The sequence below is a fragment of the Arvicanthis niloticus genome, unplaced genomic scaffold (genome assembly GCF_011762505.2).
Source record: "Arvicanthis niloticus isolate mArvNil1 unplaced genomic scaffold, mArvNil1.pat.X pat_scaffold_727_arrow_ctg1, whole genome shotgun sequence".
Lineage (NCBI taxonomy): Eukaryota > Metazoa > Chordata > Mammalia > Rodentia > Muridae > Arvicanthis > Arvicanthis niloticus.
Genome location: NW_023046332.1, coordinates 20,834 through 38,741, shown reverse-complemented (window position 1 = coordinate 38,741; position 17,908 = coordinate 20,834). Strand labels below are relative to the sequence as shown.

General features: G+C 44.6%; 1 protein-coding gene across 1 annotated transcript; it reads left to right on the top strand.

The window, feature by feature from the left end:
• Positions 1-3,147: 3,147 nt before the first annotated feature.
• LOC117702351 (histone chaperone ASF1B) lies at positions 3,148-17,900 on the top strand. Its single transcript, XM_034493550.2, has 4 exons — positions 3,148-3,374; positions 13,546-13,661; positions 16,133-16,309; positions 17,452-17,900. Exons 1-4 carry the CDS (start codon positions 3,266-3,268, stop codon positions 17,656-17,658), a joined length of 609 nt encoding a protein of 202 aa, XP_034349441.1. The 5' UTR covers positions 3,148-3,265; the 3' UTR covers positions 17,659-17,900.
• The last annotated feature ends 8 nt before the right edge of the window (positions 17,901-17,908 follow it).

Genomic DNA, 17,908 nt, shown 5'->3' with positions numbered 1-17,908 from the left:
GACTATTGTGGCTGATAAGCTTTGCTGGGGTATGAACAGGATGAGTGGAGGGATAAAGTAGTCCATGGTGCAAAAGGAGAGGAACAAACTTGGCTTATGTCTAGGAAATACATGGCAACTTCATCGTTGGTCTTATTTTCTGAGATAATGCATTACTATATAGTCCAGGCTGGCCTCAAAATTGTGTACAATTCTATCTTTATCCTCCCAAATGCTACGGCCTAACTACTTCATTTCAGTTCTGGGGACAACCCCCACCCCTTTCCCAAGACAGGGTTTCTCTGTGTAGACCAGGCTGGCTTCAAACTCAAGAGATCCACCTGCGTGTACCTCCTGAGTGCTGGGAATAAAGGTGTGCACCATCACCAACAGACAGAGCAACTGATTGGCAGGTGAGCTTCTTAAGTATGTAGTTGTTTTAGTTAACGTTTCTGTTGCTGAGAAATACAACAAAGGCAATTTAGAAAAGAAAGTCTGATTTGGCTGAGAACCCACAGTGGTGGAACAAAAACACGGTGGCAGAACAGCTAGGGGTCACATCTGGAGTTGCAAGCAGAGAACACAGGGGGAAGCCTGCTGGTCTTCTGAGACCTCAGAAAGCCTGTTCCCAGTGATAGGCCTTCTCCAAGCCTTCTTAAACAGTTCTACCATCTGAGGACCAGGCACTCAAACATACGAGCCTACGGGAGCTATTCTCATTTGAACCACCATACTTGGGAACAGTGGGCATGGAAGTACATGAACTCAAAGATTCTTTTCCTTTTATTGTTCTTTTTTGGGGAGAGGGGGACTGTGTAGAGCTGGTTGTCCTGGAACTCACTATGTCAGGGGTTCCTCAAACTCACAGAGATCCTTCTGCTTCTGCCTCTTGAATGCTAAGATTAAAGGAGTGTGCCACTACACCCAGCTATTTTTCTAAAGACTCGTTTATTTTTTATATCCTATTGAGTGTTTTGCTTGGGCTATATGCATGCACAACACATGGCTGCCTAGTGTATTCAATGGTCAGAAGAGGGGTTTGGATCCCCAGGAACTGAAGCTATGGACGGTTGTGAGCTGCCATTCCATATGTATGCTGGGAACTGAACTTGGGTCCTCTGCAAGAGTTGTATGTGGGATTTTTTGTTCTGGTTTTGTTTTATTGGTTTTTGTTGTTTGTTTTGTTTGTTGTTGATTTTTCAAGACAGGGTCTCTCTATGTAGTCTGGCTGTCCTGGAACTCAATTTGTAGACCAGGCTGGTCTCAAACTCATAGAGATCGGCCTGCCTCTGTCTTGTGAGTGCTGGAGTTAAAAGTGTGTGCCACCATCATCCAGTGCAGTATGTGTTCTTAATTGCTGAATAATTGCTCCAGCCTTCGAAAAGTCCTTAAATAATAAGAATATGTATATATATATTCATATATATATATATATTCATATATATATATATATATATATATAATATATATATATATATATATATATATATATATGAGTGCAGAGGCTTACAGAGACTAGAGGAGGGTATCAGATCCCTTGAAGCTAGAGAGGGTTGGGAATTGAGCTCAGGTCTTCTGCAAGAGCAGTATACTCTCTTAAAGCACCGAGTCACCTCTCTAGCCCTCAAATTCCTCATGGACTCACAAGGATGGCCTTGAACTCCTAACCTGGTTCCCAAGTGCTAAAATTACATTTTTGACTATAAATTTTGTGAAATATAAAAGGTCCAATACCTCTTTCAAATCAAAGTGTACAGTCCCATGCTAGGTTACAGATGTGTTTGAAACATAAAACACATACAGGATCCCAAAGACTTCTGAGTAAAAGGATGCAGGATACCTCATTAGTGTTTTTATAATGGTCATGTTTGAAATTATTATTTTTGTTCTATTGAGTTAAGTACTATTAAAAAGCATATTCATTGCTTCTTGGTCTTTTTGCATTGGCCAAGTGTGAAAACTAATTTATTTACTTCCCCAAACTCGCTGTATAGACCAGGCTGGCCCACAGAAGTCTGCCTATCTCTGAGTCCTGAGATTAATGGCATGCATCTACCTCTTTGTTTTGTTTTAGATGTGATTGATAAAAGGTTGTGTAAGAAACTATGACAGGGTATAGAGAACCAGAAAGTAAGGAGAAAAGTAAGTTTCGGTTGCATTATATCATCATAAACAGTGGCAGTTAACTGTTGTTTCGTTTTGAGACAGGGTTTCTCTGTGTAGCCCTGGCTGTCCTAGAACTCGAGCTGCAGATCAGGCTGGCTTCGAACTCACAGGCCCACCTGCCTCTGCCTCCCATGTGCTGGGATAAAAGGCCTGTGCCACCAAGCCCGGTCACGACAGTGAGTTTTTCAACGGGCTGAAAAATGGAGTGCAGAGGCAGGATTCAAACCCTGGTCTGTCCAGGAAACTAGAACTCCTTTCGGACTGAGACTTGATCCTGTATCTCCCCCCACCAGCCGCCCCCCATCGCTGCGCCATCTTGTCTCAGGGGCGATCCAAACATTCTCCACGACCGCTGTTTTATAAAGGCAGGAACCCCTCAGGGTGGTCCCCGGAACCGCTCACCTGCTGACAGCCGCCTAAGCCGCCTAAGCCACTCTTTCCTCTTTATTGCTTTTCACTGTGAGGGCGTGCGATTTCCAAAGCTCTCCAGCACAGCTTTCCTCACACCCACCACATTAGCCAATCACATCTCAGAATCCCGCTTCAGCCCCGCCCTCGATCGATAGTCAATCACTGGGCGGGCAAGTACTGTCCTCTCTGCGCGTTTTAGTGAGAGTCGCGCGCCACCGTTCGGCCGTTGGTGGCGCTGCTCTCTGTGAGGTGCCGCTACCGGAAAAGCGGAACGAGGGGCGGGTCATGCTGGTGCGGTAACCCTGGGATTGGACAAGAGAAGTTCCGCGCTCTAACTCCGCCCACCCCGGAGCAAGCTATTCCAGTCGGAGACTCTAGGGATTGGTTCCCGATAGACCTTTACGAAGCTAGAGATTATCGTTCCGCCTCCTGTGGACCGTGAAGAGGGAGCTTCTCTGATTGGTCTGAGGGTCCAGGCGCGCGCCGAGGGGCGACTCGGATTGGCTAACGTCTCGTGCCGTCATAGATCCTTAGCGGTGATTGGCTGGAGGGCGGAGCCGGCTATTTGAAGGGAGCGCGCTTACCGGAGAAGCGCTTCAGAGAGAAGAGTTGGGTGTCGCGGCGAGGTTTCTGTCTTGCCGTCCTCGTCCTTCTCTGTCGCAAGTCACTGAAGAAGGCTCCATAGCAGCTGCGGCTCCCGGGCGAGGTGATGGCCAAGGTGTCGGTGCTGAATGTGGCTGTGCTGGAGAACCCGAGCCCTTTCCACAGCCCCTTCCGGTTCGAGATCAGCTTCGAATGCAGTGAGGCCCTGTCTGACGGTGAGGCTGGGCCTGTGCAGGGGACCCCCAAACCCTCCTGCCCTCGTTTTTGCCACTCCCAGTCTCCCTGGGCCAACTGAGTCTCCCATTAGTGACACGCCATGGCCCAACTCCGACCTCTCGGTAGATACGACTCTGTGTACAGTCTGCATTGTCGCGTGGAGGCCTCCTCACCTCTCGTCTTGCACCACTGGTCCTTGCACGGTTTCCTTGCAGAGGTGTCAGCCCACATTGGCTTCCTGGAGACCCGTAGCCACGCCTTTTTCCCTATGGCTAGACCCCAGTTTTATACCCTTCCTCTTAGGAAACCTTCCATCTGTCCTCCTGTGGAAACCCAACCTCCAGGACTGTCCCCTCATTTTCCTTGTGGATACCTTTTCCTACAAACCAGCCAGACCCTCTTTTGTTTCCCTGTCTGCCTGTGGCAAGACCTCCTCCACCCTATGGCTCCCAGCAACTCCTGCTTGCCAACTGTTAACAACGTAGTGTTGCCTATATCAGGGCTTCTTTCTTTAGGTTAGTCCCAAATCCGATGTATGAGCTTCTCCTGAGGAGAGATGGGGGCTTCTGAATCCAGTCTTTGTAGGTAACTTGGTCTTCCCAGCTCCTGGTATGGGTGAATGTACTCAGGTGAGGGTGCCACAGCCAGGCAGGCCTCTGCCAGTTTCTGAGATTTCTACTAGCTTCCAGTGCAAGGAATCCCTCATCCCTTTTGACGGGCTGACCTAGTCTGGGGAGAGGGTGAACTGGCCAAACAGGGATGGGATCCAGTTTCCATCATCTGGGAGGCCACTGGCTTTTGTGGATCTTTCACAGAATGACTTAATTCATCTGTGGGACATAAAGATGGACATGGCTCTCATCTTACAGATGAGAGGACAGGAGCCATAAAGAGCAAAAGACCTTTCAAATAAATCTATGAACATGTAAAATGTGAGGTCATTTTGGATCTCAGTTCCACAGCAAGGCAAGTCCTGCTTTCAAAGGGGAAGCATTCCATGAGACCATTTCTCTACTGAGTGTTAAAAATGATGTAGCAGCTGAGGAGGTGGAGCTCTGAAGAGGCTAGGTTGTGGCAGCTAGTGCCTCTTGGTGGCTTTTGGGTGGTGTTCAGGCAAGGCCAGCCACTCCTGTTCACTTGGAGCTGCTGTGTGTGTTGCTTGGGGTGGGCCAGTGGCTCAGCCTCTCCCTAATTTTCTTACTCCTTAAGTTTAAACGAATCTGCTTATGACTAACTATAGAATAAGCTGGGTTAAATCCTTGCTGGAACAAGACAGGGTGTAAATAAATAAATAAAAGGTAGAGTAACAATGTGGAATATGACTTATTTGGAAGCCAAGAGGAGAGATAAGGAGCTGATAGATTAAGGGATTCACAGTTCCCAGATGCTGAGAGAATCAGGTTTCAGTCAGCCTGTTTGTGTTCCTTGCATTTAAAATGGTTGCATGGCCATTGCCTAGTATCACTTTTATTCCTTATTTATAGAATCAGAACAATAAAGCTAGAGTCAGCCTGCTTGCTGGTCATGTCTTAATAGGAGCAGGGTGATTTTCCAAGTCAGCCAGATATAGAAGCAGTATCATTGAAGTTTGTCTCTGAGTTCAGATTGTTTTTAAATTTTATTTTTTTACTTTAATTTGTCTGTGGTTGTGGGCCAGAGAAACATCAAGTGGTCTTTCTCAATTGCTCTCCACTTTTTTATTTTATTTTTGTGTGTGTGTTTTGTCTACATGAATTTATGCCACCACTTGAGTGCCTGGGGTTTTCTTCCTTTTCTGTTTGTTTTTGAAACAGACTCTCACTTTATAGTTCTGGCTGGCCTAGAACTTACTCTGTATACCAGGCTGGGCTTGAAGTCAAAGATCTACTTGTCTCTGCCTCTCCAGTGCTGGGATTAAAAATGTGCACCACCACATGTGAACTCATTCCATTTATTTATTTATTTATTTATTTATTTATTTATTTATTTATTTTAATTTATTTTTATTTTTTAATAGGCAATTCATGTTGTTTTTTTTAAAGATTTATTTATTTCATGTATGTCTGTCACTGTCTACAGACACACTAGAAGAGGACATCAGACCCCCTGTAGATGGTTGTGAGCCACCATGTGGATGCTGGGAATTAAACTCAGGAACTCTGGAAGAGCAGTCAGTGCTCTTATCCTCTGGGTCATCTCTCCAGCCCCATCTTTTTAAATTTAAATTAAAAAAATTTTTTTTTAATTTTATTTTGTGTCTATGTTGGTGGTGGTATATGCATGGGAGCCCCTGGAAGACAGAGACATCTGATCCTCTGTATCCGGTTTGAGACTCCTGACATGGGTGTGGGAATCAGACCTGGTCTTTAAGATCATACTGGATTCTAACCTTGAACTAGCTCTTCAGCACCCTGGATTCAGGTACTTAGGTTTTCATGGGAAATACTATCTACTGAGACATCTAGCCAGCTCCCAGATTCAGTACTAGAAAAGGAAGAAAACGTTTACTTGTAGATCTTTTTTGTTTGTTTATGTGTATTTTGCCACCATACATGTATGGGCACAACATGTGCACCTAGTGACTGCAGAGGCCAGAAGAAAGTATCAGATTACCTGAACTGCAGTTAGAAACAGTTATAAGCCACTGTGTGTCTTCTGGGGACCAAACCTGGTTCTCTGTAAGGTTAGTAAGTGTTCTTAAATTCAGAACCATCTCCCCAGCCTCTACTTGCAAGTTTTATTTAATTTTATCCTCTTTATTTTTTGTGGAGGTGGAGGGGTCCTGTATGTGGTAGCTCTTGGTGTTGTTATTGTTGTTGTTGTTAGAAATCAAACCCAGGACTACACACATGCTAAACAGTTGCACTGCCATTGAGCTGTATCACCAGCTCAACAGTCTATTTAGGAGAACATACCAGGAATGACCATAGAATTTCTTGTCACATCAGGACCCTTTGAAAAGATAGAAGAGGGTGTTTTTCCTTTAAGTTATGTTGGTTGGTTATATTCCTTACACTCTGACTGGCCTGCAAGATGGCCTTCATCTTTCTGGCCTCCTTTCCATGAATAGTAGAGAAGTTGCTTCCGTTACATTTTGACACTATCTGTTGAAACCTGACAAGCCTCCTCAGCCCTCATCATCTGAAAAGCTCTGAAGCCCTGTGGTCCCTCTCTTCAACATCTAGAAGTAGACAGTTCAAAGTATGGGTCTACATTAGTGAATTTGGCCCAGCTTCCCTCTACAGTGGAGAATTTCAACAGGTACCAGTCAAAGAAGTCAAAGAAGCCAGATATTGTGCACCAGTGTTGATCTGTATATGAACAAAAGACCAATGAATGATACACAGAAGTTTTAAAAAAAGAAAACAGTGCCCAGCTACACACAAGCAGATACATGAGCTACATAATGAAACCTGCTCTCAAAGAAGCAGGAAGTATGGCACATACCTGTGACCCCAGCTCTTGAGGGGGTTGGAGAGAATGATGACAGGATTGGAAGGTCAAAGCCAAGCTTAGCTTCATGGCAAGTTCCAAGTCAGCCTGGGCTACCTGACACTGTCTTCGAAAAGAAAAGACAGAAAAAAAGAAACAATGAAGGGGGGAAAAAAGCAAGCAAAGAAGGCCAGAGCACGGTGGTACACACCCTTAATCCCGGCACTCAGGAAGCAGAGGCAGGTGGATTGCCAAGGCTATACAGAACTGTCTCAAGAAATAAAGGAGGGGAAAAAGAAAGGAATGGGCTGAGGTATGGATCATTAAGCACTGTCTAGCATGTCAAGTTCTGGATTCTGCCCCAGTGCTGTCTAAAATAAGCTCAGGGAATCTTAAAAAATTTTTACATGTCTTTAGTAATATTTTTCAGAAATAATTACTTTTGGCTTTGGTTTTGTTTTCCCAAATTGTAAAGGTGTGTATCCTAAAAGGGTCAGTGTCAACTTAGAGCCTCAAAACAAAACCAAATAGGGCTACAGAGATAACTTGGTGGATAAGTGTTACGGAGAAAGATTCCCCAAAAGCTCTCTGTATATGCTGACAGTGTAATATACTTAAAGTTCTCCTCTTATCTCCATACACGTCATGGCTTAGACACATCCACATTTACATGGATGTAAACATCATACATATATTTAAAAAAAAACAAAAAACAAAAATGGTGGCCACTTCTAATCCCAGTGGTTGAGAGGGAGAGGCAAGAGGATCTTTGTGAATTCAAGGTCAGCCTGTTTATGCAGTGGGATCCTGTCTTTAAAAAAAATGAAATCCAATCCTATGTTTTGGTCACTATTTATACTTTATACTGTATGAATGTCCTGATGGTCCACACCTATTTTTGAAGAAATAGTCTTCACCATTGGTCTCAGAGCTATAACTTCCTCAGGTACTAGTACCCACAGATGTTTAAGGACCTTAAATAAACTGGTATAGTGTTTGCATAGACTTTATTAGGGTTCTTTTGAACAGGGTCTATGAACCCTATGTTGGTCTTGAACGTAATATGTTACAAGAGTCTAGTCTTGAATTCTGGTCCATCTCCAGTGTTACACGGTGTGTACCACAACTGTCAGCCCCTTCCTGTAGACTAATTATCTACATGTGACTTCTTTTCCATTTTTTTGGGGGGGGGGAGATGGGGCAGACAGGTTGTGTATGAGGGAGTTCTTGGATTGATGTCAGGAATCCTCTTCAGTACACTCTTTTTGCTTTATCCATTGAGACTGGGTCTCTTAAACCCAGGGCTTGGTGGTATGGCTAAGCTTACTAGCCAATTCATTAGTGGTCCCCTGTGTCCACCTTCTAAGGCTGGAGTTGTAAGTGAGCCACTATGATCTTTTTTCCATACTTATATAGAAAGCACTGTAATAACTGAGCCATCTCAGCTCTACATGACTTATTCTAACTTGGTGTCAGTACTGTGGAAATAGATGTTATATGCTGTTTAGAGAATACATGAAATGCCTTTAATTCCAGCACTCAAGAGGCTTAGCAGGTGGATCTCTGAGCTCTAGGCTAGCCAGGGCTACATGAACAATCAACAACAACAAAAAAAGTAGTACATATTCGTGTTCAGTACAAATTCGTTTTTTGTGTGTGGTGCTGGGGATGGAACCCATGCATCATGGATGCTAGATGAGCATTCCACCTCTGGGCTTTACCTCCAGCCCCAGATTGTTTTTCTAATATTTTCTATCTGATTGGTTCAGTTTATATAACCTACAGGTGCTAAAAGCTGAGTATATTCTGAAATTAAATATTTAATTTCTCTCTGTTCAAAACCACTGCATTCCAGTGTGAGGAAATGGCTCAGGAAGAACCAGACCTGAGTTTCACTGTTCAACACTCAGGTACAAGCAGGAGAATGGGAAGGCGTACAGACAAGTGAATCCTAAGTGTTCACTGGCTACCAGACTAGCTGACAAAGTAAGCTAGTTTCAATAAGAGACACACATAGGTGCACTCCTGTAATTCCAATACTTGGAAGGCTTGCAGGTATGTCATAAGTTCTGGGACTAGCCTACATTCCATAGGAAGACTGTGTCCTCTGTTCTTTTGTTTTTGCATATGTGTATGTATGTGCTGGTGCTTTCAGAGATCAGAGGACAGCCTGCTGCAGCTATTTCTCTCCTTCTACATGTAGTTTCTGGAGATTGAGCTGAATCTTTATATTTTGTGTATTTTGTAGCAAGTGCCTTAACCCTCAGAGCCATTTCTAAAACCCAATTCTGTCTTTTTTTAATCTCACATATTGAGATTAAAGGCATATGCCAGTGCAGTTCTATCTTTTGAAGGAAAATATGAAAAAAAAAAAAAAAAAACTTTATCAAATTTAAGGTGATTGCAGTTTATGGGCCCTTGTTTCATCATCTGTTTCTGTAGAAGATTTGATCAGCTCTGACTGCAGCCAGTCAGTATTTTATGTGGTCTCCTGTGAATTCTCAGGTCTGTTTCTGGCCCATGTCAAGAAGGGGCTCATCATTTGCTGGCTTCCAGCATACACTACAATCTTTCTTTCAATAGGTTTTGCCGAAAGTATTGACCTAGACTAAGCAATATTAGGTGCCTTGGGGACACAAGGGACTATTCTGTGTCAAGTTCTTTTTGCCTAGCCTTCCCTCCAACACATTATTAAGTGTATGAATATGTGATACCATAGGGTTTTGGGTAAGGGGCCTAAAGAAAGTAGAGCTTGACAGAGCACATCTTAGAAAGTGAGATCAAGCAAGGGTCACATACTTTTCTATCCTTCCAGAATAACTGGTTCTAATGTTCTTTTATAAAACTAAATCCATGGGTCTGGGAGCATGGCTCAGATAGATGTATAGCACATTTTTGGCATGTGCATGCCCAAAGTTTCATCAGCAGCACTCCTAAGAAATAAATAGCTAGGATAGCTAGAAAGATTGCTCTGTAGTTAGAGTACTGAGTGCTCTTCCAGAGAACCCTGCTTTAGTTCCCAGCACCCACATGGTGATTAACTACTTCTATCTTAATGGGACAACACACCTTTCATCCAGGAAATTTGAAATTTCAGTTTGGGTATTAAGTAAGTTTTCATTCCATGTTGGTTTGCCAAAATGTTGTGGCAAACATTATTCTGGGGATTTCTGTCCCACGTAAAACCATATAGTTTTCAAATAAAGACAAAAACCCTTTACATATATAATACGCACAAAACTGTTAGAGCTGGGCAGATATCAACCTTTATATTATTTTGTCTACTTCCCAGTCAATAACTTGCCATGTTCTGCCTGGGCCACTCTACTCCAATAGGCCAGCACTCACGGTCATATACTCACAATCCACCTACCTCATGGTAACTTCTGGCCTGAGACCCCAAGCCCAGGATCTGAAGTCCTGCCTACCTCTCTTCTGCACAGCTACATACTGTAGGCATCTTTATTAACCAGTCAGGGATAACATGGGGAGCAAGGTTGACACACCAAAGGCTGGAATACATGAAGATATGCTCATAATGGAGCAAGCGGACCTTGGGTACAAAATTTAGCATTTGAATATAAGCAGCACTAGACCAACCCCCTACAGTACCTCTAGTTCCAGCAGACCCAACATCTGGCCTCTGTGGGCACACGGCACCAAAGGGTACACAGACACATAAGCAGGCAAACCCCCATACACATAAAATAAAAGGGAAGGCGTAGGGAGGTATTAAAGAATGGCCAGCAGGGTTCCCAGCTCTGCCGCCAACTCAGCCCAGGCGGTCCCACATTCTAGCAACTAAATAGGACCACCAAGTTCCCACCTATGCCACAACACCGGTGGGCTATCTGGCCCTAGCCAGGTGTTCTCATCTCGGCAGGCTCTTTGGCCCCCGAGCCCCCGAGGACATTGACATGGTCACTGCCTCTGCCCACCAACTCCAACGACTCCAGGGCTCTAGGCCAACTCATGCCACATTCACAGCACTAGCCTAGCTCCATGTAATGACTGCCAACCTTGCAGTTTAGATATCACAATACCCAGTAACCCTGTAAAATCAAAACTCTTTGGGGGTGGGGGGCTTTCAAGACAGGGTTTCTCTGTGTAGCCCGGGCTGTCCTGGAACTCACTCTGTAGACCAGGCTGGCCTGGAACCTCAGAAATCCGCCTGCCTCTGCCTCCCAAGTGCTGGGATTAAAGGCTTGTGCCACCACTGCTTGACCTAAAACCAAAACTCTTAAAGCTTACAATTAGCCAGTCAGATTTATACATAAATAAATCTCAGTACAGAAGATGCCCACCAATTTAGACAAGTTATCCCAATTATCCTAATATTTTGATATCCAGAACTACCTGAGGGATTCTAAAGCCATGCTGGCCTACGCCTCTATTTTCATCTTCCTCTCCCCTGTGACCTCCTCCATCAGCACACTCTTAGTTCCGCCATCCCTTTTTCCTGCCCAGGTTACAGGCCTCCTGCTGCAAATAGATTGGACAGGGGATTCCAGCAACATTTTAACCCTTTCTGTTAGAATAAAACAACAATAACAACAAAAAAACCACAAAACTTTATCTCAAAATATAAATTGAGCACAGCTATTACCATTTTGTAATTTATAAGGTATACCATAAAATAGACATAATGCCCAGTCCAATATTTTACAGTGTCCTCTATCCTAACCTTAAAGACTTAAAGTTCTGTACTTATGTCCTGGCTTCAGATTAAATGCCATCTGAAAACCAATCCTCTCAAATCTGTTCTCTTAATGTAAATAGCCTGGGTTGGCTATGAGACTGTAAGTCTTCAACCCCGTCAGAAATCCAAGAACAACTGATATTAACTGAAAATATATAGGAAGCCTAAACACAGCTTCCAGAACTGAGACAAGTTGTAGAGACAGCTGCTTATCCATACAGCCCCAGTAAATTGGGAAGTTGGAGCTTCAGCCTTCTGGCCCAGGATCATCTGACAGACCTTTGACAAACAGGAGTTATTAAGGGACGAGCCTATTCTGTCTTGGCAGAACTAAGTTGTCCTAACCTGTAATTTGTGTCCTTTTTCTGGACACTATTTTGGTCTGTAGATGAAATGAGGCTTTTGGAACTGGGATAGAACATGGGAAAGATGCAGCTGATAGAGTTTCCTGGTATCAGATTTAATAAGGATTACAAGGTTAGGTTTTAGTTGTTACACCTAGAGATTGAATTACCATTGTTTCTAAGCTAAGTTCGTGGTGTTTTTTTTTTTTTTCTGGAATCGAACTTAGACTGAGTTCAAGAGAGGAAGGTACGGTGGCAAAGCATGGGTTTGCCTGATGTGCCCAATAAAGGCCATGGGGATTTTGAAAGCATGGGGATGGCATGGTAGTGACCCACTAGTGGGAACTTAGCAAGCTGGGTGGAGAGATTGTGGAGCTCTGAGTCAGAGACTTCATGAGATAAAACAGGTACGCCCTTTGCCTGCCAGCACTTGGCTGGCCAGGCATCGGGACTGAGGGGGCCTGCGGTGGTGGGCATAGTGCAGGAACTTGGTTGGTGGTAGAGCCGGGAAGCTTGCTAGTCGTTCCTTTTTAATACCTCCCACTACTGAAAGGTACATAAGAAAATAAAGCTCAAGAAAAATGAAATAGCTAAATAATTTCCTCAAAATACTGAGGCTGGAGTTTGAACCTAGTGAACCATGGTCATGGGGTCACCTAGAAAGACCTAGGTGAAATTGTGAAGGAACAAGGGCGTGGATGTAAAGGAAAGCTTTGTGGTTCAGGTGGCAAACTCTATAGTATGATCTGATATCTGTGTGCTTCCAGTGTTGGATGTCTGTACCACACAGGACCAAGAAGCCAGAGCAGCTTCCAAGAGCTCTCTGTGAAAATCTCAGCTTGTGCAACTTTTCCCAGCTGCTGGAGCTAGGGTTGTGTATTTCAAAGAGCCTAAAATAAGTTCTGGGTCTGATGCCAAGCTTCTCTGTACTAGCATGACCTTGCTCCTGGTAACACTTGGCCCCCCTACAAGAGGCTATGGGGTACCAGGGACTCTCCTGAGATTAATAGGAAGGGTCTTCAGGTACGTTTTTCTTTATCTCTTGTTGGTATACTCCAGGACTGAGCCCACTTAGCAATGGAGTATGGAGTCAGGGTTTGGAGGTATGCCTTGTCACACACCATTTGTTGGCAAAGCCTCTGTCCCACAATGTGCACAAGTAGGCATGAGTTGGTGCCAGATGTAGACAACTTTGGGACAAGTTGGTCCGTCCCCCCCCCCTGCAGATTTGCCTTTCTCCTCCTGCCACCTGGCTCTCCTGCTGGATTGGAATCTGCCCACCCTGCCCCAGTTATCGAGGGATCTGCTCTACTAGGTGGCACCAATCCTTCTGTGAAAGAGGATGGCACTTCCTATCTAGAGACCAAGGTAGCCCAACTCCTTGCTGTTCCCTCACAAGCTTGATGTCACAGGATTCTTGAGTCAGCCTCTGCTATATAATTCCTCTCAGCTACTGAGAGGCCTAAGTTTCCCTGGAGAGCCAGAGTCAAGGTCACTTGGCCTAGTTAGGCCCACAGGAAAAATGTCTCCATTAAAGTAGATCTTCATATTTGCTCTAATTCAGGATTGTGGTGCCGGAGCCTATTGCCCAGCAAACACACCAGTTCAGAGGACCTTCTAGTATATTCAGATTTGCCTAATGCTGACCATAAGACCCTTGCCGTGCTCGCCAGCTATTTCAGTCCTCAATTTCCTTATTCCCCCGTGTTCTTGCAGACCTGGAGTGGAAGATCATTTATGTGGGCTCAGCTGAGAGTGAGGAGTTTGATCAGATCCTAGACTCAGTGCTGGTGGGTCCTGTTCCTGCAGGAAGGCATATGTTCGTCTTTCAGGTGAGTAAGTTTTGCCTTAGCCCTTCATTTCCAGAAATGTCTCAGGCTGGAGATGGAGCCGGGGCCTGACATACTAAACATGCACTCCACTATTGAGCCACACCCAAGCCTAGAACCTTTCTCTTTTACCTGAAAGCACACTGATTTTAGCAGTCTGGCTTAAGTTCAAATGCTTAAACTGGGACTGGTGACACAACTACTGTAATCCCAGCTACTCAGGATGTGAGGCAGAAGGACAAGTTCAAGGCCTGTCTGAGCCACATGTCTTTTAAAGGACTACCACCCTTGAACTCACCCAGTCTCATCAGATGTCCTACCCCTCCCCAGAGGTGGGGACCTCTGGGTCACAGCTCTTAATGACCGCTGGACCACTAATTTGTGATCTGTTCACAGGAGTTATATAAAACCCATAAACATAGTTCATGAATATTGAACTATTTCCCTCAAGGAAGAATAATGATTAAGAGTTATTGTTACTTGTTCATCAGCCGGAGCTAGGCACAGCAGTATATACTTAATACCCAGCACACACAGTTTGGATCCAGCCTGGGCTATGTAGTAAGACCCTGTCTCGAATACCTCACTAGTAAGTGTTGACTCAGGAACACAGCAGAAAGCACTAACATATCTGGACAAAGCTTACCCAGCACAGATAGTTTTCATAAGTTGCTTTCACCCAGGCAGCATTTCAGCACTGCATTTGGGGATCTTTATTTATTTTGCTATTTGCTGTATGATGTAAGTCTTTACTCATTTTTAAAACATCTCAATTTGGCATCAGTGAGTTAAACATTTGTATGCATAATGAAGAATCAAGTATTCAGTTTCTGTTAAAGGTTGGTAGCTAGTGGTACTTGTGTTTGTATCTCAGTATGTGAAAAGCCAAGGTAGAAAGATTGCTTTAGGTTCAAGGCTAACCTAGAGTACACAGCCAGATGCTGTTAAAAAACAATTAGGCAGGTTGTGCTATACTTTAAATCTGAGCATCCAGGAGGCAGAGGCAGGCAGATCTCTGGGTTTGAAGCTAGCCGAGGCTACATAGTGAGACCCTGTCTTAACGAACAGATACAAGGATGTGTAGTAAAGGTGGTGACGAATATAAAACTTGTTTATCTTCTGCCCTGGCATTGTTGGCAGTGTAGCAAAGAAAGGTTCCAGGGTTTCATGGTTGCTTAGCTTTATGTCTCTAGGCCCGGAGAGAGACAAATACTGTGGTGCTGGAATGTGCAGCAAACTGTTCACAAGCTGACAAACAGGAACCCACACTCACCATAAGAAACCAAAAGGTGTATTGAAAGCTGAAGCAAGAACCCGAGCAAAGGGTTTTTCCTTGCTATGTACATGTCTGTAAGCAATTATGAAAGTACTATACTTGTTGATTTTGAAGTTTCTAGATGTATCAAGTTGTCAGATTTGTAAACTCAGAACCAATGAATACAAAGATGGGCTGTGACTTTCCAGTAGTGCTATGTCCAAGGTCACCATCCGTCACCTCCCTCCCACTGCTTTTCCTATTGCAAGCTACCTGCCCTCACACACTCCTCTCAAGCCCACTGAGCCCCGTGTTCAGCCAAGGCCTACTTCCAGAGCATGCAGCTTGGCCATTGAGCAGGCCCACTGGTGATGCCTCAGCTGTGTGGTGGTTTTGGTTTAAGGGTCTATGTTTTCATTTGTATTGGTTTTTTATTGCACCAACATAAACTATTCCATCCAAAAACCAAACACCCTGATCTGTGACTCTTTTTCTGTTGCTGGGGTTTAGGCTTCTGCTCCTTTCCAGGCCTACTCCTGCCTGGCCCTCCCTACTTATGGTACAGCCCTCCGGCAGCCAGACCACCAGTTTCCTCCTTCCTTCCTTCCTTCCTTCCTTCCTTCCTTTCTTTCTTTCTTTTCTTCCTTTCTTTTCTTCTTTTCTCTCTCTCTTTTCTTTTCTTTTCTTTTCTTTTCTTTTCTTTTCTTTTCTTTTCTTTTCTTTTCTTTTCTTTTCTTTTTTCGAGACAGGGTTTCTCTGTGTAGCCCTGGCTGTCCTGGAACTCAGAAATCCGCCTGTCTTTGCCTCCCAAGTGCTGGGATTAAAGGCGTGGGCCACCACTGCCCGGCCCACCAGTCTTTTCAGACCTTACCTCCTGCTAAGCATTGCTCTTTCCCAAGCCCTTAATTGACCCAGCAGGCCACCTGACTAGCTTCATCTCATTGTCATTCCCCTTGTACACCATATTCCACCTGAACACCTTTGTCTCTTAATCAAGTTTAAACAGTTTTGAGTTTCTTATTGTTATTATTACGAGGGACTGAGGAGGGAAGATAGGGCTCTGCATGCTGGGTGAACATGCTACTAAATCAAACTCATGATCTCTTCTTTATGGTCATCTGTATCACCAGTCTGTCTAGTCCCACTTCATTGGTAGTCTTTGTGTTAATGACATTTGGGCTTGATTGGCAGTGCTAAAGCACAGGATATGTCTCCCTAGGCTGATGCCCCAAACCCATCCCTCATTCCTGAGACGGACGCCGTGGGTGTGACTGTGGTTCTCATCACCTGCACCTACCATGGACAAGAGTTCATCCGTGTTGGCTACTATGTCAACAATGAGTACCCAAACCCAGAGCTTCGGGAGAACCCACCCCCAAAGCCAGACTTCTCTCAGGTGGGACCTGTCTCTGCACTTTCTACTTTAGACAGGCCAGTTCTCTTACAATGGAGGGGGGTTTGGAGCCAAGGTCAGTCAAGGTTAATAGATCATACTGACTGCAGTGTTAAGCTAGAGCTAGGAATGCAGTAAGAGCTACAGTAAGTCTTTTTTTTTTTCTGGAGGTATGCCTAACAGAATGAGGACTAGAGCTGGGTGCAGTGGAGCACACTGATCTCAGCACTCCAGCCCTCAGAATGGTGAGCCAGGAGTATCATAAGTTAGAGGCCAGCCTCATCTACATAATGAGTTCTAGACCAGCCTAGGCTATATAGCAAGACCCTGTTTCCAGATGTGTAGGGGTTGGGGAGCACCGAAGAGATAGCTCAGTGGTTAGGAGCACTGCTGCTCTTGCAGAGGACCTGGGTTTGATTCCTAGCATCCACATGGTAGCTTCACAGCCACCTGTAATTTCAATTCCAAGGGAATCTATGCCTTCTTCTGACTTCCACAGGGATCAGACATATACATGACAGACATCTCAATAGCAAAACATTAATACAATAAAAATAAAGATATTAAAAAAAAAATCGAATGGACTGGAGAGATGGCTCAGTGGATAAGAACTTGCTGCTCTTCCAGAGAACCCAGGTTTAATTCTTAGCACCCACATGGTGGCACATAACTTTTACTCCAGTTTTAGGGAATCTATGCCCTCTTCTGGCCTCCAAAGGCACAAGGCACACATATGGGACATAGAAATATGTATAGCCAAACACCCATATACAAGTTTTTTTTTTTTTTTTAAATCAAATAAGCCAGGCATGGTAGTCCATACCTCTAACCCCAGTACTGGGGGTTAAAGCACTTGGGGAGATGCAGGCAGATGTCATGCGTTCAAGCCCACCTTCTACATAGTTCCAGGCTAGCTACGGCTACATAGTTGAGACCCTCTCAAAACAGAACAACCCAAACCAAAAGAACAAATGAGCAAAACCAGGATGAGAAGGCCCTATTTCTACCCAGAATGTACAAACATCTCTAGGGCTTTGCATCTGAGCAGCAAGGGCGCTTGAGTCTGCTCTCATGCTCCAAGTGGAGGTCTGAGGGAATAATAAACACTTAGGTGGTGGGGGCTGACATTCTTCTTCTTACTATAGCTACAGCGGAACATCTTGGCCTCTAACCCCCGGGTGACCCGATTCCATATCAACTGGGACAACAATCCAGACAGGCTGGAAGCCATAGAAAACCAGGACCCCAATGTGGACTTCGGCCTTCCCCTTAGTTGCACTCCCGTCAAAAGCCTGGGCCTCCCTAGCTGCATCCCAGGCCTCCTTCCTGAAAACTCCATGGATTGCATCTGACAGGGGAGGCAGATAGGGCTCAGTAGGACCCATGGCAGTCTCCTTGCACACCTGGAGGGGACCTACAAGCCCTCAGACAGTCATGCTTGGTCATCTCAAGGATTTGGGGACCACCAGCTGTCTCCAGACCTGTCAGCCCCAAGGAAAAAAAAAAATGGGCCCCAATCTTTTCCATCCAGGTCCAGAAGAATCATCTCACTTATGATCTACTGACCTCTAAAAAGCAGGTACTTGTGTTTCTCATTCTTTG